This window comes from Lampetra planeri, chromosome 9 (genome assembly GCF_965212315.1).
Source record: "Lampetra planeri chromosome 9, kcLamPlan1.2.h2, whole genome shotgun sequence".
Taxonomy (NCBI): domain Eukaryota; kingdom Metazoa; phylum Chordata; class Hyperoartia; order Petromyzontiformes; family Petromyzontidae; genus Lampetra; species Lampetra planeri.
In genome coordinates, this window is record NC_136115.1 from 4,101,588 (window position 1) to 4,128,500 (window position 26,913).

The following is a 26,913-nucleotide window of genomic DNA, read 5'->3' on the forward strand; positions in this document are numbered from 1 at the left end:
GAGCACCAGCCACCCGAGACATGTTGGTGAGAGTGGACAATTCAACTTCTGCAGGCATGCTGCAATTTCTGGGGAGAATGACCAAAGCGAGCCACATCATTTAAAGTGCACATTACACGCACTTCTGGACAAGGGTCTCCCCCCACACCGTGCAGGCTATATTTGCCTATGCTTTCACCACGCTGGTCAGTGCAGGTTGGTGAAGGTGGGGAACGTAGACGAGGGGTAGCGTACAAGTGCAAACTGTAAAGTGGACTTTATATATTGACATTGTTCGCAAGAGTAGTAAGGCCTCATGGTTTTTATGTGCCAACATTATTGTCCCAATACATAAAAATTGCCCATAATTAGTTACACAAAACATATTCACCACTATACATAACCAAGGCCGTCCTTTACTTAATTAGTTCATTGGGTAAAGCATACAACAATGCTTTCTACTGGCATCAATTTGTAAAAAAAACCAGGGCTTTTGTGTGAGGCTTGTGCTATACGAATGGCACAACCATCAAAATGTACTAAATTATCGCAATTTAATTATTACTGCCAATCTCAACGGCCTCACCCGGCCGAACAAGGGACGTTGATCTGTACCAAATGGCGGGCGTTCTCTGCACTGCCGTGGCAGTCGGCACAGTGAGCGCGGCGGCGGCGGCGGCAGCGCCCAGCGACGCGCCAAGCCTTCCGCCGTCGTCCTGCTCGCCCATCAACGACGTGTCGTCCATGTCGACGGACCAGACGCTCGCCTCCGACACGGACAGCAGCCTGGAGACGTCCGCAGGGCCCCTCGGCTGCTGCAGGTGACTAGCCGACTGCCTGCGCCACCCTTGCCACCCGTGCCCTTAGCAGTGCACGCGCTGTGCAGTGGGTGCCACCAAACCAAAATCTCGCCCCTCCCCCCCCATTCCCCCGCAAAGGCCAGTCACGGTGCGACGGCGCTCAGGGTAGCCTGCTTAGAAATCACTGGAAGCGCCGACAAGATAGTTACGCCTTAAAGTCAACGTCGATAGCAAACTAGGGTCATCTCGGTTGCATGACGTTTACACGGTGGCGTGTAGGCCACTGCATGCTGTAGGTAGTTGTGACTGATCTAAATATTTTTCGCTCGAGATTCGCCAAGTTTCCGAGTGGCCCCTCATGAAGGCTCGCCCCAGGCTAAAGACGTAGCTGTGCTGAAGCTGGATGGGACAGAGGATATCGTCGGGTCTAAACTGCTGCAAGGCAATGCTCGTCATAAACAGTGATTTGGATGTGTAAAAAGAACGGCGTGCTTAAATTGTACGCCTTCACTCGGGTAAAAAAAATGTTGCACAACAACGGGGGCAGGTGTTTTTCCGAAATAGATAAAATTGCTTCCAGTGATTTCAATTGGCCCTTGCCGTAATGTACAAACACATTAAATACAAACTGCTTTAATCATTTTCCTTATGGTTACCTGGTCACTTAAGCCCTTTGCATCAGGCTTTCTGCTCATTTAGCTTCTACCCATGCAAGCCGAGCAACTCCTATTTATTTGTGTTCAAATATGTTTGGCCTGAAATATGTGCCAAAATAAGTAATTTTAGACGCACAAAAAATCCCACAAAGTGATCTCATATCGATATGTAAAGCGCAACAGCGCTTGCTATTTGCAGATGGTGGCTTGGTTTAATTAAGTCTGGGCTGGCTAGGAACGTTCACTATAAAATAAGTTTAGTTAATTCTCTTAACTAAATCAAGTGGTGGTGGCTGTGAGCGATACGAATGGTGCTCGAGCCTCTCCAGGATTTACAATGATGCATTTATGAATGGCCTTTTTGTAATTCGATGGGCTCGGCATTTTTGACGGTGTTGCTATTTAATCCGTGCGTTTTCATTACGACGCGACGTTGCCGGCAGTGACGTTACGGCCGCTGCATGATGCTCGTTTGCAATGGGTTTTTTTTAAAGACCCATCGCTGTCGACGTTACCAGGGCTGCATGCGACTATATACCAATGAGACGCGAGCTGTCGGGGCAGAGCGGCAAACTGTGCGAAACCTCAAGATGCTGCCGTTTGTCTTTTGTGTGTGCGCGTGTGCGCGTGTCTTTATTTGTCTCTTTGTTTTTAGCGATGATTAAGGGTTCGGTGAGCAAGTTAATTTATGAGCGCTGGTCAGGTTGCGATGTATTTATTTATCTATTGCTTACTTTGTTTTGTACTCGACGAAAAGTGCATTTGACGATGGCGTTCAAGTGTTAGTTGAATGTGGGGGGACGGGTTTGTCGGTGGGTGGATGGATTTGGCATGTGCGAAGATGGTTGAGGCGAAAGTGAATCGGCAAAGCGTGGGGAGTTTGGTTAAGTGGAAACAAGGCTTGGTAGGTGAAAATACTTCGGGATATCGGAATGGCGTACGAAAGAGACCAATTATATTTTGAGATTTGAGAATACTTTAAGGTGAATATTAATAGATTAAAAAAGTTATTACTTTCAGCAGAGCTGACTATCGAGTGATTTTATTTTAAGATGTAAACTGCATTAGGGTTATATACTTCAAATGTAAAAAAAAAACTAACACATTGATACCACATTATGGCTCACAGTATACAACAGCCTATAAAATAGCACCCAGAATGCTCATGCATGTTTAAATTATATTGTTACTACTGTTGTCATGTAATAAACTAAAGCTTAATCAAAAAACATTAAATCATGTTTTCTTTTTTAAAAGCCATTGTCTTTAAATGTTACGTTGAAGTACTTTGTTATAGTTTACAAAGCTTGTATTCATTTATTGCCTTTAAAATAACCCCTTTATACTGCGTTTATTAATCACTCCCACATCAGCACCTGGCTCAATAGAAACCTGTGTTGGCACCATTTCAATTCAGAACGAGTTGAGTAATTTGGTTAAAAAAAAAAATATATAATCTAAAATATAATACACTATACAAAGCAAACAACATCTGTAGCTCGGCGAAATAAAATGGCGTTTTTTTTACGGAACGAATGTCGTCATCAAGTAAATATTGTATTTGGCCTACGAATTAATATTTTAACTTCCCAAATGAGGAAAAAAAACCCATTACCCTACTCTTCAATTTCTGCCACACCGTTTCTATTGACCGTGACCCACTTGTCTTGTGCACCGCAAACAAATGCGTTCATTGTGCTGGCGCTTGAGCCGCAGCAGTGCATGCGGATTGGCGGCGGCTTTTGCAACCGAGCCGCGTCGTCGACGACTAACCGCCCGGCGTGCCGCACCGTTTTTCACCTCGCTCTCCTCTGCTTGTGTTGTAGGTGTTCCATTACCAATGGGAAGTGAGAGGGGCAGTGGGAAGATGTTGCATACTGTGTTGCCGTGACTCGCCGGCCCGTTGTGAGCAGGTCGGCATGTCTCGGTTTGAAACCGCCGCACCTGTGCACACCTTCGCTGCTCTCGTGGCGTGTCCCCCCCCACGTTCCGTCCTGTCACGGCCGGCCACTTTGCAAGACACCGTTGCGCCACGACAAAAAACCCGCAGCTGCCCAAGTAGAATTGCGCAGGATTCGCTTGTGTCGTTAAACCAGAACGAACTTTCTTTTTTTTTACCTTTCAATTTTTGTTTTATATATTCGCCTGTATAATACGTTGTAAATCAAATTTGGATTCTGCCTAGGAATATAGTTGATCGTGTATTGTGGCCTCATTAAATACATTGGTTTATATTTTACCGCCCATTTAACTGTGGCCAACAATCAAAATGTTTGTGGCCACGCGTAGCAGACATGTAATCCACTTGTCTGGTTTAAAAATGTATAATTTAAATCTACATTTTGGTACAACCGTAGTTTGCAGAGGGATGGGGAATAAAACATTTTTTAAATACATGTTATACTTCCAATATTGAAAACGGCGTTAAATGCAACACATATGCCAATGATTTACTGCATGTAAATTGTCCAATGTAACATTGCGATGCTTAACAATTATTTCGCCGTGCGACTTTGCAGAGTATGCTTTGAGTGTTGCGTTTTGATTACGAGCAAAATAGCGCGAAATAAGCTGCATGAACGCCCTATTACAAGAATAATAGAATAATTAGCTACGACATATTCTTAAACTGTAGTGACACAACAGGTCAGTTGTGTTCAGACAGAACACTTTACATTCTCATGGGCCTTGGCCATATAAAACACAATCCTTTGACATACATGCTCTGTAAGACACAAACTGGGTTTTTGGAATTTTCTGTTCAGACAAATGTATACCAGTTAACTCTATAAACATTGAGGGTGTTATTATTCCAAGACGCCTTGACAGAGTGGAAGTCACTGATTTTGCCACGGCAGTACTTTTTTTTTTAAACCAAAATTTCAATGAGCAATGGCCCAGGACCATGGGGTACTGCAATACTTACCATGTATCCTATCTTTCTCATTGCTATACAAGTCCAGATGTTTGGTCCAATCCCATAATGAAAACCCACAGAAACGCATCTTATTCATGCCATCTAATATTTACCTGGGAAGGACTCGCTGAGCCTCAAGACTCTTTGCCGAACCTTCCCTACATTGAGATTTTTTTGGGCAGTTCCAATAATTGGCGTTTGGCTAAACCCACCGCCCATGAGACGGATGCCACTCGGGCATTAACATCTCCGGGACACATCGAGCAAACCCTGGAGTTCACCCGTCCTCGTGATAAGCAGGTGTTAGCCTGCTTAGCTTTCCATGGTCTGATGAAATTGGGCGCATTTAGGGTGAATAACTTGCATTTTTATTTCTTCTAACAAAATCGGGCTTTTTTCTCGCCTTTATTGCAAATGAGGCACTATAAATCTATTCCTGTAAAAGCCTTTACATAAAATGTACTTCAGTGCACACTACATTTTTCACGTCATTCATTGGTAGCAGTAAATATTGTGCTTCCATTTTACTCTGTTTTGTATATTTTTTAAACATTATTTATTGTCTGTTGGGTTATCATTTGCCGCGTATTGCTTAGACATTGTCTTGACAAACGTTGGTTCATTGCTGCTGCTTTGTTTGACAGTCGCATTACATTTTTTTTCAAGTTGTCTTCATTCTGGCAAAGGGTTTATCTTGGTATAATTCACATGCACCGATATCATTTGGCGCTTCGCTCTGTGTTTTTGGAAATAGCAAATAGGAGAATATATGTGGCTGGATGAGAATCTACAAAAATGGAGTTTTAATATCCTCGCAACTAATTTAATCTACCATCGTGTAGCAAAGCACTTTGCATTATCACCTTAAAAAAAGCTTGCCTGTACCAAAATAATGATTTCACATTTAAGAATCCACTACTCCACACGGCTGTGGCTTCCAAACCCATTTTTTTAGATCACGATCTGTAATCCAGCCCCCATATACTAACTTCTGCTGCTATATTTGGCTGTGATGTAACACAAAATAGAAGTTTGTAACTAATCATGCATTAACTGATAGTAAGTGTACTGTACAACTCAGTGCTGTCTCAGACAAGAGAATGCTAAATAAAAAAAATACTAAAAAAAACAATGCTTTATAACCTTGCATGTTTATTTGCTTCAATTAAATTTATTACAGCCTGCTTGGAACGATATAAAAGTAACAGTCGTACCGAATGCTACACAGTCATCTGCATTCATGATAAATACATTTTGGTAAAGGAAATACTGTTAATGGATAACATGGCAGTGTGAATATTTGACGATTTATGCAGTTAAGTGAACAGTTTGCCGACAAAAGCGATACCTTGTGGCTAAACGTTTAGATGCAAGCAGGACACACTTCGTTATCGCACAGAATCCAGCCACCGTTGTTAACTTAGAGACGCAACCCACACCCTTGTCCGTACACGTTCCCATTGACGCATTGCCAAAATTTGCGATATTTACATACCTGTCAACCCCTTATTATAGACCAATTCAGACCTTATTGGTCACCCCGCGCTCCTATAAATCTCAAGATTCATCCGACAAAGTCCCGTCACAAGGGAAAAACAAACAGACAAAAAAGTTATTTTTGCCAGTATCTAAATGGCTGTACGCCGTATGGACATGAACTCAATTTCCCTGTACAGGAATAGGGGTAAACCGTATGGGTTGACAGGTATGTATTTACGACTTGCATACGAAATAACCCCTGACGAACACTGAAACTTAAACAACGTGTGATCGACTTCCCACTCGTGGGAAATTAACCGTACGTTTGTAACAAATTTAATTTACAAGCACAGACACAATCATAAGTACATTAGTTGGAAATAAACGAAAATATTGTGTTGCGTACAACGCAGCTAAAATCTTAAAGCACTTTTATTACAGTATCGCATTGCAGCGGCCTTTGAACTGAAGGCGTAGACACATACCATGTGCAATGGAGCGATAAATACGAAAGGCAACGCAAGTTGATTTTTAAAGCTTATAAATTACAATGCATTGTTTTTATCACCAAGCTCTGAGGGTGCGGTGTCGGACCTGCATGAAGTCGCCCGCTACCATCGGACGAGATTGTGCACTCTGTAATCAAATTCCTTTTCAACACCAACGTACCTGGAAATTTACTTTTAGGCTTCAAGGCTTCAAGATGTACGTGACTCGGAACTAAATATTGTCCAGCGCATGAAAAGGTTACACCACGAGACGTACATTCTTAAGTAAAATGGAACCCTTAATGTCCATAAGGCCCCACGGTAATATGCATCTTGACTTTGCACACATCGTCGCGTCAATCTATGCAGACGGAGATAGTTTATTCTCTCTGGGCTCGGCGACTCGGGTGGTCACCAAATAAGATCGTTCAATGCCCCACGAGGGCTCGTGATCTCATTGTGGACGCGGTTTTGGTCTTGAGGAAGTTTACGATTTATGAGTTTGAGCAGAATCGTCATTGTAGAGGTAAACATACACTCGCTTGCAAAGCTTTTCGTGGTTCTGCCCTGCACAGCTTACATAATTCCTTAACCACCTCTGGGAGTTCCGGCCTTAATGATTAATTTACAACAAAAGTTAGGAGAGAAAAAAACTACGTACTGTACTCTACTTTCCCTCATTTGATTATTCATTGTGTTAGGTCTCTGTCAAATAAAAGACAAGTAAATTGCTGTGACAAATACTGTTGTTAGCCTCGCACCTTTATCTGTATTCTGGGGAGACTGAAATTAGAATCACTATCACTCTGGTCAGACACTCCTAGTTCGATATATCAATAGTTTGTATTTCATATACATACTAGTAAAATACAATACATAATTAAATGTATTTGACCTCGTTATAAAACATATAGGGGTCCCACATCCTAGATTTGGTAGTTTCTTACATTAAATCAAGGGGTCACTGGTTTATATAGACGCCGTATACATTTACTTTTTAAAAGTTAGTTTCCCATATTCCTAAAGGAGCTTATGGAAATATATTTACTGGATCGGTGGTGGAAATCACACTATCCTGTGTGGGGGCCAGTTCATTCATAAAACAATGTTGCTTTGTCGCTGAATACAATTCATCAGGCACTGCCCTTTTTCCTGGACCCTGGGAGGAATGATCTGCTGGGTCATCTCTTGACTGGAATTTGAAGTTGGGTATCTTCTGATCCGGAGCCTGTTGCTCTATCGAGCTACGCTGGGCTGGTCCCGTGCAATTTGTATGCAAGCACAGACGTGTTTATGATATATGTATGTGTCTGCATGCATACCTGTAAATACTAGGCATGTAACGATGCATGGATTCACCGATTACAATTATGGTTTTGGTACATGCATTGAATCGTGGCGTCCTAAGAGTCAATATTCAATTTGTTGTATGCAATTGGGTCTCGGCACTACATTCACAACAATATTATAACATCGATTCTTGAATCGAATCGTGAGGGTAGGCGAGTCATTACATGCCTAATAAATACGTGAACACAAGAAATCTGACTTGCGACGCCCTGATCGTCGCTACAACCGCAATAACCACCCTCCAATGGAGGGCACAAACCTTTAAAAATAAACTCATCACATGAAATACTTTGCACGTTCCAGTTAGGTTATCAGCATTTACAGGGATCAACAACAATAAAACGACAACGTGTAGGGTGGGGGGAAAAAAGGTGCAACGAGCAAAACTTTTTCTGTTATCACGATAAGACAACCACGCGCAAGACACAACTCCCGTGACGGGGGGGGGGTGGAGGGGACGCGGTCATTGCTGCGGCTGCAAGCATCCAAACGTGGTGAAGAAGCCCTCCATCTCGCGCTGCAGCGCCGCGTTGCGCTGCTCGGCGTCCGCCTGGGCCCTCTCGGCGTTCCTCATGCGGATCTCCAGCATGGTCGTCTTCTTCCTCTCCTGCTCCAGCTCGTCGCTCAGCGCCGTCACCCGGCCCTGCAGCTCCTGCTTGCACGTCTCCAGGCTGGTTGTGGGAGGCGTGGAGGTGGCAGAAAAAGATTAAATGGAACGTTCCTCAATCAAAGCCAGCTCCCGGTTTTATTCGTTCCGACAAAAGTGTTGCCTGCCTGCCTGCCCGCCCGCCCGCTACCCTGAATGTATCTTAAGTGCACGAGCAGATCGCCATGCATGCGTCAGATCTCGTTATAAAAGCTCGGAAGCGGAGCAGGCTTGATCCTGCTCAACGTTTTGTATGGGAGTACTTCGTGGCAATTCCAAGTGTCGGGGAGGCTATCAAGGCAGTGGATTCTTGGATCTAACTGTGCATTGCTTTGAGTTGTTAGCCGCGCCTCGTGTGTGGGTATCTCTGGGTGCTCCGGTTTCCACCCACGTGGCACAGTCACGAACAGAATGAGCCAAACATCCGATGTAGCTGTGGACCCTCCTTAAAAATTATTATTGAGACTTGGTGTGACTTTCCTAAGTAAATAAGGAGCATTATTATCGTTAGTATATTAATAGATTACCCAGGAAAGTCGTAAGGTTCATGAGCATTTGGTCATTCCCCTTTTGAATTGAGTGTGGGAGGAAGCCAGAGGTACGTAAGAACAATAAACCCACACTCATGGGAGTAAGGCACTCGAGCGCTGCACAGATGGCAGAAATCTAATTGTTGTACTGCCTCAAACACCACATTTCCCTGGAATTGCTCTTCTCGTTCAGGCACCATTCGCATGAATCCACCAACCATGCCTTGCGCAGTTTTCCCAAAGCTTACCATCTTAGTGGCACGTGCAAATGCTGTACTGTTTTGGGAGGGTGATGTATATGACGACGGATGTGTACAGTACGTAGATAAATGACACCAACAACAAAAAGCACCAATAGACTAAAATGGAAATATAAATAACTCGGAGGTATTTAAATGAGGTCAATCATGAACGTTTAGATTTTGCCATCGCATTCCAAACGATTCCTTTTAGATGCGTGCAATCGTTATCGCGGCCGCTTTGAGAACTGCAGCGCGATTCGGAAGACAGAGTCCAACACACCAAGAGCAAAGACGATGAAACCTCAGCCTGCAGCGTGCGTTTGACAATGCCGCTTTCGTAAGCTCACAAGGAGCCGCAAGACGGACGGGAGAGCATTTAGACGCCCTCGCGTAACCACACTCACCTCCGTATCTTGCCCTCGTAATCGAGCTTCTGCTTGGACAACTCCATCTGCATCTTCGCCATCAAGTTGCTCAGCACTTGCGTGTTGATCGAACTGGCCGAGTCCGTCGGCGAGAGCATAGGATCCCAGTCGCTGCCGCTGGACTTGAGCCGGTCCCTCTGCGCTGCCGCGCTTTGACCCCTCGCGTCGTCCAGCCAAAACCTGGCGGCGGCGGCGTCGTCACTCGTGCCGGGCGGCTCGTCGCCACAGGACGACGCGTGGTTGCGCGTGCGTGGGGGCTTTGAGACGGAGCTGCACCACATGGCCCCCTCGCACGCGCCCGGCGATCCGTCCGCGTTGCCTGGAGGTGCCACGTTGTCATAGGTCGACTGGCGGTTGGCGGCCATGCCGGCGCCGGGACTGTCCCTGTTTGGCCTCCGCTGGACGGGGGAGTGAGATTCGTCTCTGGGGTCGTCGGCCGAGCCGGCCCACCCGCTCGGCGTCCTGTCGTCGCGGCCCTGCTCGCTCGCTCCCTCGTCGCCGTTGGCGATGGCCACGTTTTGTGACGGCCTCATCTGCTTCCCCACCGAAATCCTCATCGACGAGTACTTCCTGGCCTTGAACGGTTTGTCCCTGAACAGCTCGGAGGCTATGCCGCCCTGAGCCAAACTCTGCAACACGTCCTGTGACAAGGACCCGCTTTGGAAGCCCAGTCCGTTCTTTTCGTAGCAACCCGGCTGCTCCGCGCACAGGCTCAGGGGCGATGACAAAGCGCCCCCGTCGGTCTGGGCAGGGGAGCTCGACTCGTCCCACGACACTCCGCTCTCCCTCCGCCGGAAGCCGGTCCCATTTGTTCTGCTCAGAGACGACTTGGAAGCCTCCGGGCCGCGTGCGAAGAGCACGACATGCTGCTCGATCAAGGTGGACATCAGGTGTTGCACCGTCGTCGCTCCTGCAAATCGGAAATACGTGTTTAGACCGGAGGAATCCGATGAGCTGTGAAGCTAGATTTTAAGCTTTCGTGACTGCAAGGACTCATACTCTTATGTCTTTTCGGTAAAGTCACGTAGGTAAAAAAATAAAATTAAAATTAATAAAAGTAATAATATAAATAAAATAATAAATCACGACGTTTCGGAGGCAACACAAGTCTCCGTCATCAGGTGGGACCGTCACAGCCAGATTTCTATCCACCAAGATTTACTGATACAGTAAATTTAGCTGCGACGGTCCCACCTGATGACGGAGACTTGTGTTGCCTCCGAAACGTCGTGATTTATTATTTTATTAATATTATTACTTTTATTAATTTTCTTTTTTACCTACGTGACTTTACCGGAAAAAAACCTGAGAGTGTAGCTCATGAAGCTCTTCTACACATGTCCAGTAGCGATCGATTCAAATGCAGACGAGGCCGCGATGTCAACCGTTGCCGATCCATCGTCGTGGATCGACCCGGTAAAGCCGCCCGCACCTTCCATGATGGTTGCTGGGTCCTCCACTTTAGGCCTCAGGATGTTTGGTCCGAAGACGGTGGCCAGATTCTGTATACTCATCTTGTTGATGCTGGCGTGCGACTGCACCTCGTACAGGAAGCTGGTGGCAAAGATGTCATATGTCGGTACACTGGTTAGAACACCAGCCTGTCTTCTTGAACTGTGGTGTATTTGCGAGCACTCTGTTTTGAGCTAAAAGGGATTTAGCTTTTTTTTTTGACAGAAAGAGCACCAATGCATTTCGACCACCCGTAGTGTCGTTCAAGGCAAATTTTGAACTGTACGAATTAGAGGTGCTGCAAACCTGTTTCCATCATAATACGGCATCTTTAATATTCACAAAAGTTATTCCCTCAGAAGCTGTGGCAACATGAACAAATGCAAAATGACTCTGATGAAAGCCAAAGAACTTGAGAAAAACGGCTCCTCAACAAGAACCATTTTGGTTCGTGTGGTGTTAGTGGTGCTTGCCACTGGCCCTGTTTGTACCGAGTCATTGCTTAAATTACTACAAAAATAGATCGATATATCAACCATTCTCTATCCACCAATGGATGAAGCCCCCCCCCCCCCATGTAATATCAGTAATTTGGGTTTTTTGGCCATCCTTTTTACATTTTTTTTATGGACCTCAATTGCCACTCGGTAATTTCTCCAAAAGAGGCCCTTAACATCTCCACGTCTCTCTGGCCACAGAAGTAATCCACCTCAATGGGCTGCCTTGTTAAATTAATGACGGCGAATTACATTTTAGTGGGGAAGAGACTTACCTGCAAATGTACTTGAGGAGGTTGAAGTTTGCGAGTGGTAGGCTGTTCGCAAGTTGTGTCAGTTCCTTTACTCCCTGCCACCGGACAGAAACGCACCACACACACACGCGCAAGACTTTTAAACAGCACAATCAATTAATGAGACTTTAATATCTAAATACGTTAACATGTATTAAAATGCTATAAATAAAAATCGGTGGGCGGGTGGCTAAGAGGCCAAAGTAATGAGCTGACAGCGCTGAGCTTCTGCGTTCTAATCCGAGAAGCTGGCCATGATTAAGCCAGGGGCTCTGGAGTGCTTTGAGTTGATGGTCTCGGCCCACTCTCCAATGTTTCACTGCCACGTGATGAATAGTTCTACACAGCACGGGTGTGTAGAAAATGCTGCCCCCTCCCCTAGGGTGGATTCTAGTAGGTAACTTGCAGGAAACTAAGTAGTAGTTCTGTGATGTCTTCTTCCATGAGCCATTCTGTATTACCTAGACCCCGGGGGTGATAGCTGATCTGTGAGTGTTCTAAATGGGTTCTTTATCTAATGACACAGTACGGATAGCATAATTGGAATTAGTTCATTCAGAGCTCAGCGTTTATCACTTAAGACATTTTCAAAATGCTTCCCATTCCATAATTCTAATACGTTTCTCTTTCAGCTCTGCGCCGACACCATTAATTAGCAGTTACATTTTAATAAATACAAAATCGGGGAAACGCATTTACCGCATTGTGACAGCTTCTCTGCAATAACAATTATTAGCAGCAAAGAGGTGTTTTGTTTAGAGAAAATAAATATGTTGACAAAGTGTAATTACACTCGATGTCAGCGTGTAACAATGTGTTTGCCGATGCTCAAGGGTGAAAGAGATTACCCATTTTTATCGGAGGAAAAATTTATCGTATTTTTACAGATACTCTCAGCAGAATTCACAGTGCAAACATGCATTCTGGCTTTGTGTGTGCAATCGAACGATGCTAGGCGGCAACTCTTCGCTTTTCATCAACAGCAGATTTTGATCGTCAATTACAATTCCCACTCGTTATCAATATAGCGGCTTGTCATAAAGCATACTAATAAAGTCCTGTATTCGTCAAGGAAAATCCTCACTGCTTTCAGATATTTCGGTCAATACCTTTGAAGTGTCTGCACATGGCAGGACACCAGAATAACCCAAGGAAAAAAAAAAAACCCCACGCAGACAAGGGGATAACAATCAAAGCTCTGCACAGACGGATTGAAGAATCCATAGCCGTAATGTCCACTTGGCAGCCCAAGCCTCTAAACAACCTGGTATTCAAACTTGATGTGGACCTGGTATTCCCAATCAGACCTCACGTTCAATATCGGCTCGTTGTTGTCACTTTCTCACCCGCCCCTACTGGACATATGTGGGGGAAAAAAAGAGCGTCAGTGCTCATCGCATCCTGCCGGTCTAAAAGATTAGATTTCAATAACCCGAGGTGCTTCAACCCTGCCCAGTGTCCGACATCTGACAAGATGCTATCGTAGGCGGCGTGTCGCCCTTCCCCTTCTTCAAGTGTCAAGTTTCATTGATTAGGTAGAGAGCCCTGTGAGCCATTCGGCTCTTGAATCGGGTGCAACCGCAACAAACAAAAAAACAAAAACATGAACAAGAAAACATCTTAAAGTGACTATGTGCAAACAGAAAATCCACGAAAAGAGCTAAATATTGCAGAAAAAGCACCGTACACCAACGCTGTGTGCAAAAATCCCAGTGGGATGCAAGTCAAACAATCAACAACAACCACAAGACAACTTAGATTAAGGCCACCAGTCTAACTCTGTACTACAACAAACAAACATGGCCAAACCGAAAAACTTTTCAAAAATCACCAAAATAAAGCAATAGAAGCAATGAAACAGTGCAGGTCATAGGAACTGTGACCGAATTTTCACAATAAACGACGTAAACAACATGTACCACCAAACTCTGCAGCCATAGCTGGCTGCATGAGTCACTACACAACAGCAGGAGCATCGGTCGGAGTGTCAACATTTTTCAATGCACCTTTAAGATCAGCGCACTAAATCAAAAACACAGGTCATACTTCTTCCGTACGACCGGTGCAGATGCGGCTCAACGACTGCAATTTCACAACTCCGGTGGACGGGAGGGAGGCGGGGGGGGGACCGACCACCAGAAAAATCGGCGTCATTCGCTCGCGATGCGTTGTCCGTGAGAGCAAACGACCGCCAGGGGGAGGAATCGCCCCACGTCCAGAGTTGAGAGAGCGGATCGGCGGCCCTCCGCCGTCGGCCGAAATCCGGAGGAATCTTTCCCCCCCCCCCAATTTCTGGATGCGGCGCCTCCGCTCTTGGCAGCCGAAGAGAACGACGTCGCAAAATAAATAAATATCCTCATCGCCGAGGAGCCGAGTGTGGAAGCGCCGGGCTCATTGTGACCTCTCTCTCTCTCGCACGGCAACTGTGGCTCGCGCTGAGCGTGGTCAAGACGCGCGTTCTACCATCCCACAAATGGGAAGGGGTCACGAACTCCTGCTGGGTGGTGGTGGTGGTGAAAGTCCGAACCATCGAAAAACACATCCTGGCCGTGTTGCTGCCATCCACACAGCGTCACGCAGCCTCATTGTATTGGTTGAAACAACTTCGCGTTGAACCGATAACGCGTTTCAAAACGATTGCTTTTCCACCCCGCCGTACGAGAAAGAGGAAAACGGCATGCGGAATGTAGTGCGCTAACCACTGCGCCACCGCTCTCCTCCCCCCTCCCCCACATACGTGAAGGAATCTCTGGAGCACCCCAACTATCATCGCTCTTCACTCGTGGAGCCTAACACAAACTCCTCCCGCGGGTCAATATTTAACCATGGTCTGTTTAAACATGGCATTTAGTGCTTGGGAGTGATAACACCGATTAGACATTCTGCGAGCAGAATGTCCACTATTTACGGTTTCTCGTTTTACGGATTCTTCATTGATATACATTGCTGCCGACTACTGTGTTGTTCAGGATAGAGGTGGCAATTTAAAAGGGGAACTCGCGTTAGAACGATGGGAAAAATAAGCAACAAAATGCAGCCAATGAAAACGTAGCTCTGAGGTTGCTGAAAACTTGTTCATTTTGTCTTTTTCACCATCTTCAACCCATAATGGTAGGTTTTTACCCTTTTAACTGGTACAAAACTGACACCTTTATTCAAGGCATCATGTTTGCAATGACCACAACACAAGTAGTCAATTAAGCAAACAAAAAGAAGCAACTCTGATAAGGATAATAATATGCACTGTCCTTGAAGTTGATTGGCCCACACCCGAGACGGCTTTCTTTAGAGCCTAGTCCCCATTGGTGTAGGGCCAGATGACACCAGAAGGCGTACAACTACTTGTGTTGTGGTCATTGCAAACATGATGCCTTGAATAAAGGTGTCAGTTTTGTACCAGTTAAAAGGGTAAAAACCTACCATTATATTTTGCCACTGGTAAAAGAGATCTCATAGCGTAAATGTTCACCCCGAACTCTCAATACTCTGATATTGCACTGTTTTTGAGTTGTACGCCTTCTGGTGTCATCTGGCCCTACACCAATGGGGACTAGGCTCTAAAGAAAGCCGTCTCGGGTGTGGGCCAATCAACTTCAAGGACAGTGCATATTATTATCCTTATCAGAGTTGCTTCTTTTTGTTTGCTTTATTGACTACTTGTGTTGTGGTCATTGCAAACATGATGCCTTGAATAAAGGTGTCAGCTTTGTACCAGTTAAAAGGGTAAAAACCTACCATTATATTTTGCCACTGGTAAAAGAGATCTCATAGCATTTTCAACCCGGTTGTTGTATCGGCATCACGGCACGTGAGCAATGAGAATGGCCCACGGAATGTGACAACACAGAACTGCTTCTGTGACCGCTTCACGTGACCTCATTTGTCGCCACTAGAACATGAAATCCACATTCCCACCCATCCTGCCCCAGATAAATGTTTGTCATGTAGCAGTCAAACCAATTATTTTTTAAATCTTTGTTTCTTTCGGTACAGTCACGTAGAAAGAAAATAAATTAAATTATAGAGTACGACGTTTCGATTGCAACACAAGCAGCCGTCATCAGGTACAACTAAATTTGAGAGAGAGACAAAACACAGACGCGGAGACACATAGACAGACACACAAGCAGAGAGAGACACAACACAGAGACACCCAGAGAGAGAGACACAACATAGACACGCAGACAGACACACAAGCAGAGAGAGACAACACAAAGACACAGTGTGTCTATGTTGTGTGTCTCTCTGTGTGTGTCTATGTTGTGTGTCTCTCTGTGTCTCTGTGTTGTCTCTCTCTGCTTGTGTGACTGCGTGTCTATGTTGTGTGTCTCTCTCTTTGTGTCTCTGTGTTGTCTCTCTCTGCTTGTTTGTCTGTCTGTGTGTCTATGTTGTGTGTCTCTCTCTGTGTGTCTCTGTGTTGTCTCTCTCTGCTTGTGTGTCTGTCTGTGCGTCTATGTTGTGTGTCTCTCTCTATGTGTCTCTGTGTTGTCTCTCTCTGCTTGTGTGTATGTCTGTGTGTCTCCGTGTCTGTGTTCTATCTCTCTCTCAAATATAGTTCTACCTGATGATGGTTGCTTGTGTTGCAATCGAAACGTCGTGTTCTATTATTTAATACATTTTCTTTCTATGTGACTTTACCAAAAGAAGCTAAGAGTAATTCCTGCAGTCACGAACGCTTCAATTCAAGTTTAAATTATTTTGTAATTCTGAGAGCGGAAATGTTGCCAAATTAAGTGGAAACCAACATCGATTTTGACTTTGTATGTAGTCATTGATGACCGCATTGAGGACTCCAAGTTTAACTATGGCGGCTATCAGGATAAAAACTAAAATTCAGGATCTCAGCAATGTTGTTGTAAATTAATATTGATTCCTCAGAATATTTGTTTCCACAAGAACCAACATGCAACCACATTGGGTCAGGGACCACATTGGGTCAGGACAAAGTTGGAACCAAAAAGATAGTGTGTAAAAATGTATACTCTACTAAAACGAAAATCGAGCCACTGTTTCACAAAAAGGGCGAGAAAGTGATCTTACATATCAGGTTTTAGTCGATATACGTGGACACAGACTCGCATGCAAAGATTGCATTGCTATTAAAACCAAGCAGGAACCAATCTTCGAAAGGAGAAGCAACACATCCAACTATTGCCGACTACCTAGTGGGGAACAAATATTCGTTCATGGCACAACAAATATTCGGGGAGGGGAATATTTATTCGCCAGTTTGACGGCTTTATTTCTTAAAACAAATGTGAGTGCTCTGGGACGGTCCTAGCCCTCTCATATGATAACCCCCCCCCCGCCCCCCACCTTCTTAGACCTCCCCTCGCGTGTTCATTTTAATAAAAGTTCAGCCGCACGTCGGAAAATGAGAGTGAAGAAAGAGAATCTACGAGCAGGAGAAAGAAAAAATGTAGGACGTCGGTGCTCGCTTGTTTGCGCTCGACAGTGGTGCCACTAACCTCGCTCTGGTTCTTGGCCAGGAGAGAAGCACAAGAGAGGAACTCGCTGTACAGGGAGAACGGCACCACGGGCTCGGGCAGCTCCCGCAGGTAGAGCTTCACGAGGGAGGCCACCGTGTGGACGTCCGTGTCCCTGCGGAGCCGCACGCCCGGTAAAAAAATGACAGCGCTCGCGACACACGATCACGACATGCTCGCGACACGCTCGCGACACGCACACACACACGTGTGACGACGCTTGCGGCACGCGCGCGACACACACATGCGCTCGGGAGACACAACACGCGCGACACACACACACACACGTGTGACAACGCTCGCGACACGCTTGCGACACACGTGTGACAACGCTTGCGGCACGCGCGCGACACACACACGCGTGACACACACACACGCGCTCGGGAGACACAACAAACACCGCGGGCACGTGGGCGCTCGGCTTTGGCCCTGCGACGGGGAAGGGGGCCTTCGGATTCAGAACGGAAAAATAAACCCAAATTTATTGTTATTGTCGTGTACTGCGGTCACGTGGGGGTTGTCTGATGACGTGGTGGGAAGGCCTTCGGCTAGCAGTGCATTGAGAAGGTCTCAACGTTATTTGCTGAACTGTGGGGCAATGCTGTGGGGAAGGGCTTTGTAGCTGAAAGAGCCAACATTGTGTACGCGGAAATGCTTTTTGTATTGAGGCAAAACTTTGCTCAGTGTCTCCACACGTAAATAAAATGTGTTTTGGTCCATCGGACTATTCGCTTTCCAGAACCAATATCACCAAACAGCATTTGTTTAACCAAGCAAACTCTCGACCGGTTTCAATCTTCTGGGTCTCATCAGCAGAGCCAGCCTTGTGAAACAAATGCTGCCTGGTTGGTTACCAGATGCCCTCAGCTCAACAACCATTATTATAAACTTCTCCCCTTCACCAGCCCGCAATGACCAGTATGGTGAAGTACGGTCAAACAACCCTGACGACTGGCATGGGCAGTGAATTGACAAGGCCTGTGAATAAATTATTACTATTTACAACGATTCTAGATTTGAAGCTACCGTGACTGCAAGTATTCATATTCTTAGGTTTTTTCGGTAAAGTCACGTAGGTAAAAAATCAAAATTAACTTTTATTAATTTTGATTTTTTACCTACGTGACTTTACCGAAAAAACCTAAGAATATTTACGAGTGCGACGTGGCTTTGACAGATCACGTGAGCTGACATCGCAATACTTTGGCCGGGTCACGATGCCTCATCCCAGCGGTGTCTTCATTGCCCCATCCGCCCGCCAGACGGTGGTGGTGGTGGGGGGGGGGGCTTCCCTGCTCTCTCCTTTGGCCCGTTTCATTGCATCCGGAGAGAAGCGCGATCCATGGCCAAGTGAAAGTGCAATGGGAAAACTTTTTTTCATAAATGAGATTTTTTATGCAATCGTCCGAGAACTGGGCGGAGAAACGACTCCCCATATTCACAAGCAACCCCCTCCGGTTTAATCCCGAGTGGTAGACAAAAGCTTAAACCCAGAGAATGGCAGTGCCGATTCAGCGCTCTTTAATACGTGTCAAAGCCACCCACCTCTTGACAGCGCAACAGCGCACGTGTGGCTGCAGGCGGCTCTCTCGCGCCTCAACAGCAAAAAAACGAACGCTTGTTTATTTCACTGCGTAATTTGCCCTGAAATAGGCAGAAGGAAATTCGTTGCTCCCCGCGACTGAAACCGTTCGTTTTGTATGTGGGTACGTACGTTGGAACTTCTTTCGCGCCGTACGTAGCCGACCTTGCCAAATCGGAGGTGCGGTTTTTAGTGCCAAGTCAGCTCCTCGCCAACGAGGCCGCCCCGCCCCCCCCCGTCACAATTCTCGTTTTATTGTTTTTCCCCATTATAGCCGCAGCATGGGCTTTTCTTTTTGTCGTCCTCACGATTCCTTTCATTGCTTTTTGTGTGAACGAAACTCTGCCGCACCGCCCACACTTTCTTCACACATGCATTGCCCGAGGGCTAACTTTGCTTGGCCCTGGCCATCAGCAACCGATCGCTCGTCCGCACGCGTTTCTTGCGCGCATCCGACGCCTTGGGTACAAAGGTCGATACAAATATAACGGCGTCTGTTTAAGTCCTATCCCTGGTAAAAAAAAATTAAAAAAACACCTCGATGTTTTGGCCGGCTGGCATTCTTCAGGAAATACTGAGGGTTTACAATATTTACAAAAAAAAAACACGGGGCCATATCACTGCAGCACTCCGCATACAAATGGGCACTAAAAAAAGCAGACAATGCACACAGCTTTACAATGCGTATAAAATAATACGGTGCCGTTGATTGCTTTTCAGGACAAAATGAAAGACCTTGAAGAAAGGACGTGGTCTTGCATGCCTCTCAAATCCATCATCCTTTGAACCACTCACTCGCACATCACTCTTATTCGCCGATTCGAGCAAAACCCGTGCCGTCCATTGCTTTCGAGCGCTTTAGCCACGCCGATAATAGATCCGTCAAACGTGTTGCATGTTCTCGCCGGTATTATGGGGACTGAAGGGAGTTGTGTTCTGTCGAAATTAAAAGACGTTATTATATATATTAAATAAGAAATGCAGCGTGCTGCGGTTGAGCATCGGCTGGCGTCGCGACTCTCGTCGGAGCGAGTGGCACGCGCCGAGAGCCGGTGCAGTTCACGGTCGAACGTTCCGCGTCGTTGTCACCATCAGCGCTCTCGCGCAAGCCAACGAGCGCGCGCGATCTCTAAAGGCCGCGAATATCGTTCCCGCTGGCGATGAATGAAGAAAGATGGTGAAGATGTTGAAGAAGAAGGAGAGAAAAAACGACGCATGCGCGGATACTGACGTTGAAACGAAAGACAGTGGTCGAGGATGATGATGACGACAACGACGACGACGATGATTACGATTTTACGACGTTATTAAAGAGTCGACAGTTACACGCCGATGTTTGTTATTGACAATGATCGTGATGATGATGATGATGATTATTATAGTACTACAGTGCGTCGTGTTATTTTTCAAAGATGTCTTTGGGTTATTTTTGGGTTGAAGTAAAGGTATGTTCCAGCGTACTCAAATAAAGTCTATTGTACATTTCCGCGCGCCTGCCCTCTGGATTGTTTTAATTGTTTTTACTTGGCGAGGGCAAATTCCAGCAGGGATGTTCTCTGCAAGGGGCAAGCAAAAAGAAAGGCGATTGACTGCAGTTATTTCCTGTGTTGCTACAAGGTCGTAAGCGTGCCAAGCCACACGGGGATTAGTAGGAGCCCTGAACGCGTTCAGCAGCGTCCACAGCGAGCGGTGTACCTACCACACGGGTGCTGCTGGGATTAAACGAAAACATTTGCGTTTTCTTGGGTCTACTGGAGGTTCCTTTTATCACGGTTGCTGAGCACAGGCCCAAATCAAAAGCAAATTACAAGGGCATTCGGCGTCCTTGCCATTCCCAAAGTGCAAGGCTGTCTGCCATGTACTCCAATACGCTCATACGATCTGCCTTGTTACATTTATACTGCTGGGTGGATGGAGGCCCGGGGGGGGGTGGGGAATTTAAGAAACGTTCCCATTTTTTCATCTGCCACGCCAGGAGGTGAACATCTGGATTGTAAGTCCAGCGTCCTATCCGTTAGGCCACGGCAGTATTTCTTATGCCTGTAACAGCCGCGAACTGAAGACTGCTGCTTGCAGCACAGATGTTTTAACATGCAAGTATCTACTGCAGCTTGTTTATGAGAAGGAAATCAATCGCTCCACCCACCACTGCGGAGGCTGGGTCTGGCATCAATTCAGGCATGCGGTGTGCGACATCCCCACGCGGTGTGGTCAAGCGACTTAAACCTGAGCGGCCAGGATCCCCCGCTAAATTGCTGCTCCTGGACACGTTGTCGAGGGAGCTGTGATGAGGCACTGGAGTTAGGAACTCTGGACCAGAGGTAAGAATTTGGCAACAAAAAAAGTCTCTTGACAGTTATGGGAGATTAAATGCATCTGCTGAGACCTTGAAGAATGTTAAGATCATGCAATCTTTTGGGAGTTTTTTAGTCCTAGAGGATTTGTTTTGATGTAAAATTTTCCCAAAAAATATTATTTTTTTTAAACAGTTTTGGGTTGATCTTATGCTTCTTGCTCTGTTCAGCATGTCGGTTTGCTACGGTCTCCGTGAAAAATAACGGGACTACAAAGATCGATGCCCAACTTAGTCAGGCAGTATCTGGGTTGAGTCTGGATATCGCTTGGATGGGCGACCACCACACCAGAACAGGCGTTGTAGACTTCCACAGCGCTGCATTGTCAGTGGTCAGCAATGCAGCGATATACGCCGTGATACTGCACTCAGCTCCCAAAATCTGTGCTCCCTGCCTTCGTCAACCCTCACTGTCCAGCATGGAGAAGTTAATCGGGCGCCGTGGTGGTGGCTTGTTGGAAGTGGACACGGGGCTTCATTTGGGGCACTGTGGTATTATCTCCCTCGCCTGGGATGCAGCAGGAGGTCGTGGGTTCCACTCCGACCCTGACGCCTGCTGTATATTCGGAGTTTGCGTGTCTCTTTCCTCGTGGTGGCGTGGATTTTTCTCCGGGTCCTCCGGTCTTTCCCCTCCATGTTTAGAATCAACATCACTCGTTTAGAGTATTTGGCTGCTATAAATGTCCACGTGATAAGCCACTTCGTTGAGCTATCATTTGTGAAAAAAGCTATATTATAGCTCAGCAGGCCTTCACTGGTAAAATTAAAAATAGTTTTTTTCTGGTCAGACAACTCCCAAGACCTGCACGGGGCATGGGAAGATCCTCACCGCAGCAGCGGTTTGACAAAAAAATGTGTAAACACGAACCCGTCAAAGATGGGGCGTTCGCCGCAGTCGAAGGCCTCTTGCAGCTCGCGCACCAGGTTCGTCTGGCCCGGCAGACGGAAGAGGCCCTCCTCGGCCAGGCCCTGGCAGCGGATGAAGTTGACGCACTGAGTGACGAGCAGCGGGGCTGGTGCCGTCACCCCGTCCGACCCCGTCTCGCTCCGCACCGTCTCCTCCAGCCGCTGGCCAAACACTCCTGTGGGCAAACGAGCAGGCGAGTGGGTAGGGCGAGTGAATAAATGAGCGAGTGGGTGAGTGAGCGAGTTATTGAGTGTAGGGATGAGAAGGTAAGATGGTGAATGTGTGAGTGAGTGAGTGAGTGGATGAGCGAGTGTGTGAATGAGTGAGTTATTGAGTGGGTGGATGAGAAGGTGAGTTGTGAGTGGGCATGTGAGTGGATGAGCGAATGAGTGTGTGAGTGAGTAAGCGGATAAGTGGGTGAGCGAGAGGGTAAGTGGGTGAGTAGGTGAAAGGGTGGGTGACTGAGTGAATGAATCCGTCAGCATGAGTGAGTGCACAGCTCCGAGACTTATAACACAGTTCACTTTGGATTATTACAGTCCTGTTTCTAAATCCAACCACATCTCAAGATGCTATGCAGACGTGCGGCAGGTGGGCATCCTGGGAAAAGGAAATTTAATTAAGAAAGATATAGTAACAGTCGGTCAACGGCGGTGAAAAGAGTAAGGTCTTGAGCCTGGACTTGAACAGGGGCAGGGAGTCAATATCACACACGGCCGGGGGAAGCGAGTTCCAGACGATCGGGCAGCACAGGTGAAGTAGCAACCTCCCCCTCCGAGCCAAGGTTGACTGGAGGCTTTGATATGAATCCTCAGTTGCCCGAGCGGAGAGTGCACGGAGGGCCGGGGAGTAAAATGAGAGGGGAAGAGGTAGGTGGACACCGGAGAACCCGGTTTAATGACGGGTGGCTGAAACCCGGATTCTAACTAGGATCTCAACGGTGGCAGCTCAGTGCTCTGACCCATGACCAACCCCTGGGCCACCTCTCCCGTTAATCCATCTTAATTGATCCCTGCAACCGGGCGGCGTTCTCCGGTATGGGCAGCCCAGGGAGGCAGCCGCGGGCTCTCAGGGGTGGGCAGAGCCCACGGCCCGCAGCGTCCGGGGACGAGTGCCGTGGCCGAAAGCGCCACGGTCCCTTCGAGGAGGGCCTTAGCTGAGTCCCGTCCGCTCGCCTGCGGCCGTCACAAGGTCCAACCGGGCGTTTGTCGGGGGCATATTCCACGCCCACGTTGTGGCGGTCTCGGCAAAATCAAGCAGTTATGGAGTAAATACATAAACGAATGGGCAAATAAATATATGAATAAATAGATTATGGTCGGCATGTAGATTCGATATAGTTTCCGTGAACATAAAACCCATGAATACTTTCCCAAACCGCCATACCACAAGTAGATGACAAGTTAATGCAATGCAATGTAGGTGTATATTATGCATCCCGTGATAGTCCCAATAAAAACATCTAGGAAATCCAAAACACTCCACTCGCTCTCAATCCAATCGCGAGTGAATGTCTAGATCACACTTCACAGCGGCGTTCTTCATCGCAAGGCCCACGGGGCCACTAGCGGCCCTCTGGTGGCCTTGAGTGCGGCACCCGACAACACTGGTCAACACACTTTTTCTGGCACAAGGTATTCCAACGGTTTTATATCACTGGTCAACACACTTTTTCTGGCACAAGGTATTCCAACGGTTTTATATCACTGGTCAACACACTTTTTCTGGCACAAGGTATTCCAACGGTTTTATATCACTGGTCAACACACTTTTTCTGGCACAAGGTATTCCAACGGTTTTATATCACTGGTCAACACACTTTTTCTGGCACAAGGTATTCCAACGGTTTTATAACACTGGTCAACACACTTTTTCTGGCACAAGGTATTCCAACGGTTTTATATCACTGGTCAACACACTTTTTCTGGCACAAGGTATTCCAACGGTTTTATATCACTGGTCAACACACTTTTTCTGGCATAAGGTATTCCAACGGTTTTATAACACTGATCAACACACTTTTTCTGGCATAAGGTATTCCAACGGTTTTATAACACTGGTCAACACACTTTTTCTGGCACAAGGTATTCCAACGGTTTTATAACACTGGTCAACACACTTTTTCTGGCATAAGGTATTCCAACGGTTTTATATCACTGGTCAACACACTTTTTCTGGCACAAGGTATTCCAACGGTTTTATAACACTGGTCAACACACTTTTTCTGGCACAAGGTATTCCAACGGTTTTATAACACTGGTCAACACACTTTTTCTGGCACAAGGTATTCCAACGGTTTTATAACACTGGTCAACACACTTTTTCTGGCATAAGGTATTCCAACGGTTTTATAACACTGGTCAACACACTTTTTCTGGCATAAGGTATTCCAACGGTTTTATAACACTGGTCAACACACTTTTTCTGGCACAAGGTATTCCAACGGTTTTATAACACTGGTCAACACACTTTTTCTGGCATAAGGTATTCCAACGGTTTTATAACACTGGTCAACACACTTTTTCTGGCATAAGGTATTCCAACGGTTTTATAACACTGGTCAACACACTTTTTCTGGCACAAGGTATTCCAACGGTTTTATAACACTGGTCAACACACTTTTTCTGGCATAAGGTATTCCAACGGTTTTATAACACTGGTCAACACACTTTTTCTGGCATAAGGTATTCCAACGGTTTTATAACACTGGTCAACACACTTTTTCTGGCACAAGGTATTCCAACGGTTTTATAACACTGGTCAACACACTTTTTCTGGCACAAGGTATTCCAACGGTTTTATAACACTGGTCAACACACTTTTTCTGGCACAAGGTATTCCAACGGTTTTATAACACTGGTCAACACACTTTTTCTGGCATAAGGTATTCCAACGCTTTTAATGTAATTTTGGGGTGCCGATTCCAAATCTGGCATCAGTTTTTGTCTATCACATCAGGTTTTTGAGATATCACATATTGCATTTTCAATAAAAACTGCCGAAGAAAAATATTTAATAAATGTGGATATCTACATAAAATTATATTATAAAACACACTATCATAAAAATACAGCACCATATTTTAACACTAAAGCAGTCACTGACTCGCAACAACTTGCAATCATAAGTGACAGAGTTAATTTCGGGTAAAATCAATGAAAATGGTGTATGCCGATAGCATAAGAATGAGATGTGATAGAGCAAATCTGAGATCAGATTTGGAATCAGCACCCTGAAATTAGTCTAAAACAGCTGCAAAAGTCCAGGCCAGAATTTTTTTTGTTGACCAGTGCAATATACAAATGGTGAAAACACCCCCATCATCGTCGTCATCGTGCTGTTGTCAAACCCCCAATGGTTTCAAATGTGTGGCGGCCCTCAAATTGATGATGTCTTATCGGTGACAGTGCCCCCCCCCCCACCCCCTCAGTGACGAACACTGCTTTCACAGTCTTCAAGCTCCTCCACACGACCGCCCCCTGCCCGATCTCTCCCCTCTCCCATCCACGGTTCCAATCATGTGCCATTGCAGGTCATTTGTACTTATTTTTGTTTACGAGGCACATTGGTAAGTTGCCTTTTTTTTCAATGAAATTTTTGTTTAGAAAAATCACTCAATCCCGTTGCCCTCGCTCGCATCTGTATCGCATCGCTCTGATCTCGGCACGCCGTCAATAATGTCCCTACGTACATGCACGGTACATACTCTGCAGTGGTTTCCAGTTGTGTCCCTCTTCACAATAATGTCCTTTCATGTCGTGAAATTCTCGCAAGCGACGTTTGCTTTGCTCGTATTTATCTTTAGTCCCCTCTCTACAGCATTCTTTGTTAAATTCTTCAAATAATTTCCCTGCCTCTAGCTCGTTTGCATTATTAAATTGGTCGGTGTAATGACTCAATCATGAGTGCATCTGACATTGTTATTACTTTCCCCATTAATCTTCATGCAAACCCTAAAAGCCACACACAATACAACGCTAAGGGCAAATTATGGCGCTATTTCCTTCGCACACAAAAGATACCAATAAATCAATGCCCCACGGTATAATACACTTACAGGTAATAGAACAAGTACACTTTGACGTGCCGCCAAAGGCCCATGAACCAGAATGAATCCCACCTTACATCCAGCTGTTAACGCCGCAAAATTCATGACATTAAGCACAACTGACGCTAAGAGGACTGAAATCAGTGCGGTTCAATGCTTCGCCATTCATCCTATAACCTAAGGGAGATACAACATCAAGCGGTGCGTAGCGTTCTGGCTAACAGATTATAAAAAAAAAAGAACACATTCAACAACGGTATTAGCCTGGCTGTGGTGGCTACGCACGCGGATGTCTGTAATCCAGCGCTGTGTGGAGGCAACGAGGGTAGGTGGATCACCGCACACGTGTTACGAAACTCCGTTCCTGTGTCCATCAAGGAGCCATAAACCTGGCTCACCAAGGAGAATGTGGACCCCACCTGTTACATCTGTACGGGGATAGAGCGTTGCCCCCTCGCACGCGCAGGCTTTCTCCGGGTGATCCGGTTTCCTCCCACGTGTGAACGCTCATGAATTGGCCGATAACACCTCAATATGTATAGGACTGCAGAGCTTGCGAGCGGGCGAAATTCGGCACTGGATAACCGCCTCGCTGCCTTTCCCGATCGTCTGCGGGTTTTTCCTCGCACCTCTGAGCCGTTCTCTCTTTCTGGGAGTGAGCGAATACTGTGCAGGAGCTTTACAAGTTGAAACTGTTACCTCGGCCTTGGTAATTCTAAACGCACGCCCCTCCCCCCACCGGACCTGACGTTATCACACGGAGATTTCTGAAACTACTCTACT

At 46.2% G+C, this 26,913-nt stretch overlaps 2 protein-coding genes and 1 long non-coding RNA gene across 9 annotated transcripts in view; 2 read left to right on the forward strand and 1 right to left on the reverse strand.

Moving 5' to 3' along the window:
• The window catches only part of LOC144720585 (mitogen-activated protein kinase 8), a 41,554-nt gene extending 34,494 nt beyond the window's left edge, over positions 1-7,060 (forward strand). Inside the window, exons 12-13 of the mRNA XM_078597419.1 lie at positions 629-800; positions 3,262-7,060. Of these exons, the coding sequence (XP_078453545.1) occupies positions 629-800; positions 3,262-3,286 (197 nt within the window). The 3' untranslated portion in view covers positions 3,287-7,060. The remainder of the gene's footprint in view (positions 1-628; positions 801-3,261) is intronic.
• The window catches only part of LOC144720582 (rho GTPase-activating protein 24-like), a 96,922-nt gene continuing 75,496 nt past the window's right edge, over positions 5,488-26,913 (reverse strand). For all 7 annotated transcript variants that reach the window (XM_078597415.1, XM_078597416.1, XM_078597412.1 and 4 more), the window contains 6 exons: positions 22,044-22,257; positions 17,223-17,355; positions 11,737-11,810; positions 10,945-11,066; positions 9,492-10,422; positions 5,488-8,340 (listed from right to left, as the gene is read on the reverse strand). In XM_078597415.1, the coding sequence (XP_078453541.1) occupies positions 8,133-8,340; positions 9,492-10,422; positions 10,945-11,066; positions 11,737-11,810; positions 17,223-17,355; positions 22,044-22,257 (1,682 nt within the window). In that variant the 3' untranslated portion in view covers positions 5,488-8,132. The remainder of the gene's footprint in view (positions 8,341-9,491; positions 10,423-10,944; positions 11,067-11,736; positions 11,811-17,222; positions 17,356-22,043; positions 22,258-26,913) is intronic.
• Positions 15,096-20,308, forward strand: LOC144720586 (uncharacterized). Its single transcript, XR_013585779.1, has 2 exons — positions 15,096-17,374; positions 19,543-20,308. It is a non-coding gene; the product is annotated as an uncharacterized LOC144720586 (long non-coding RNA).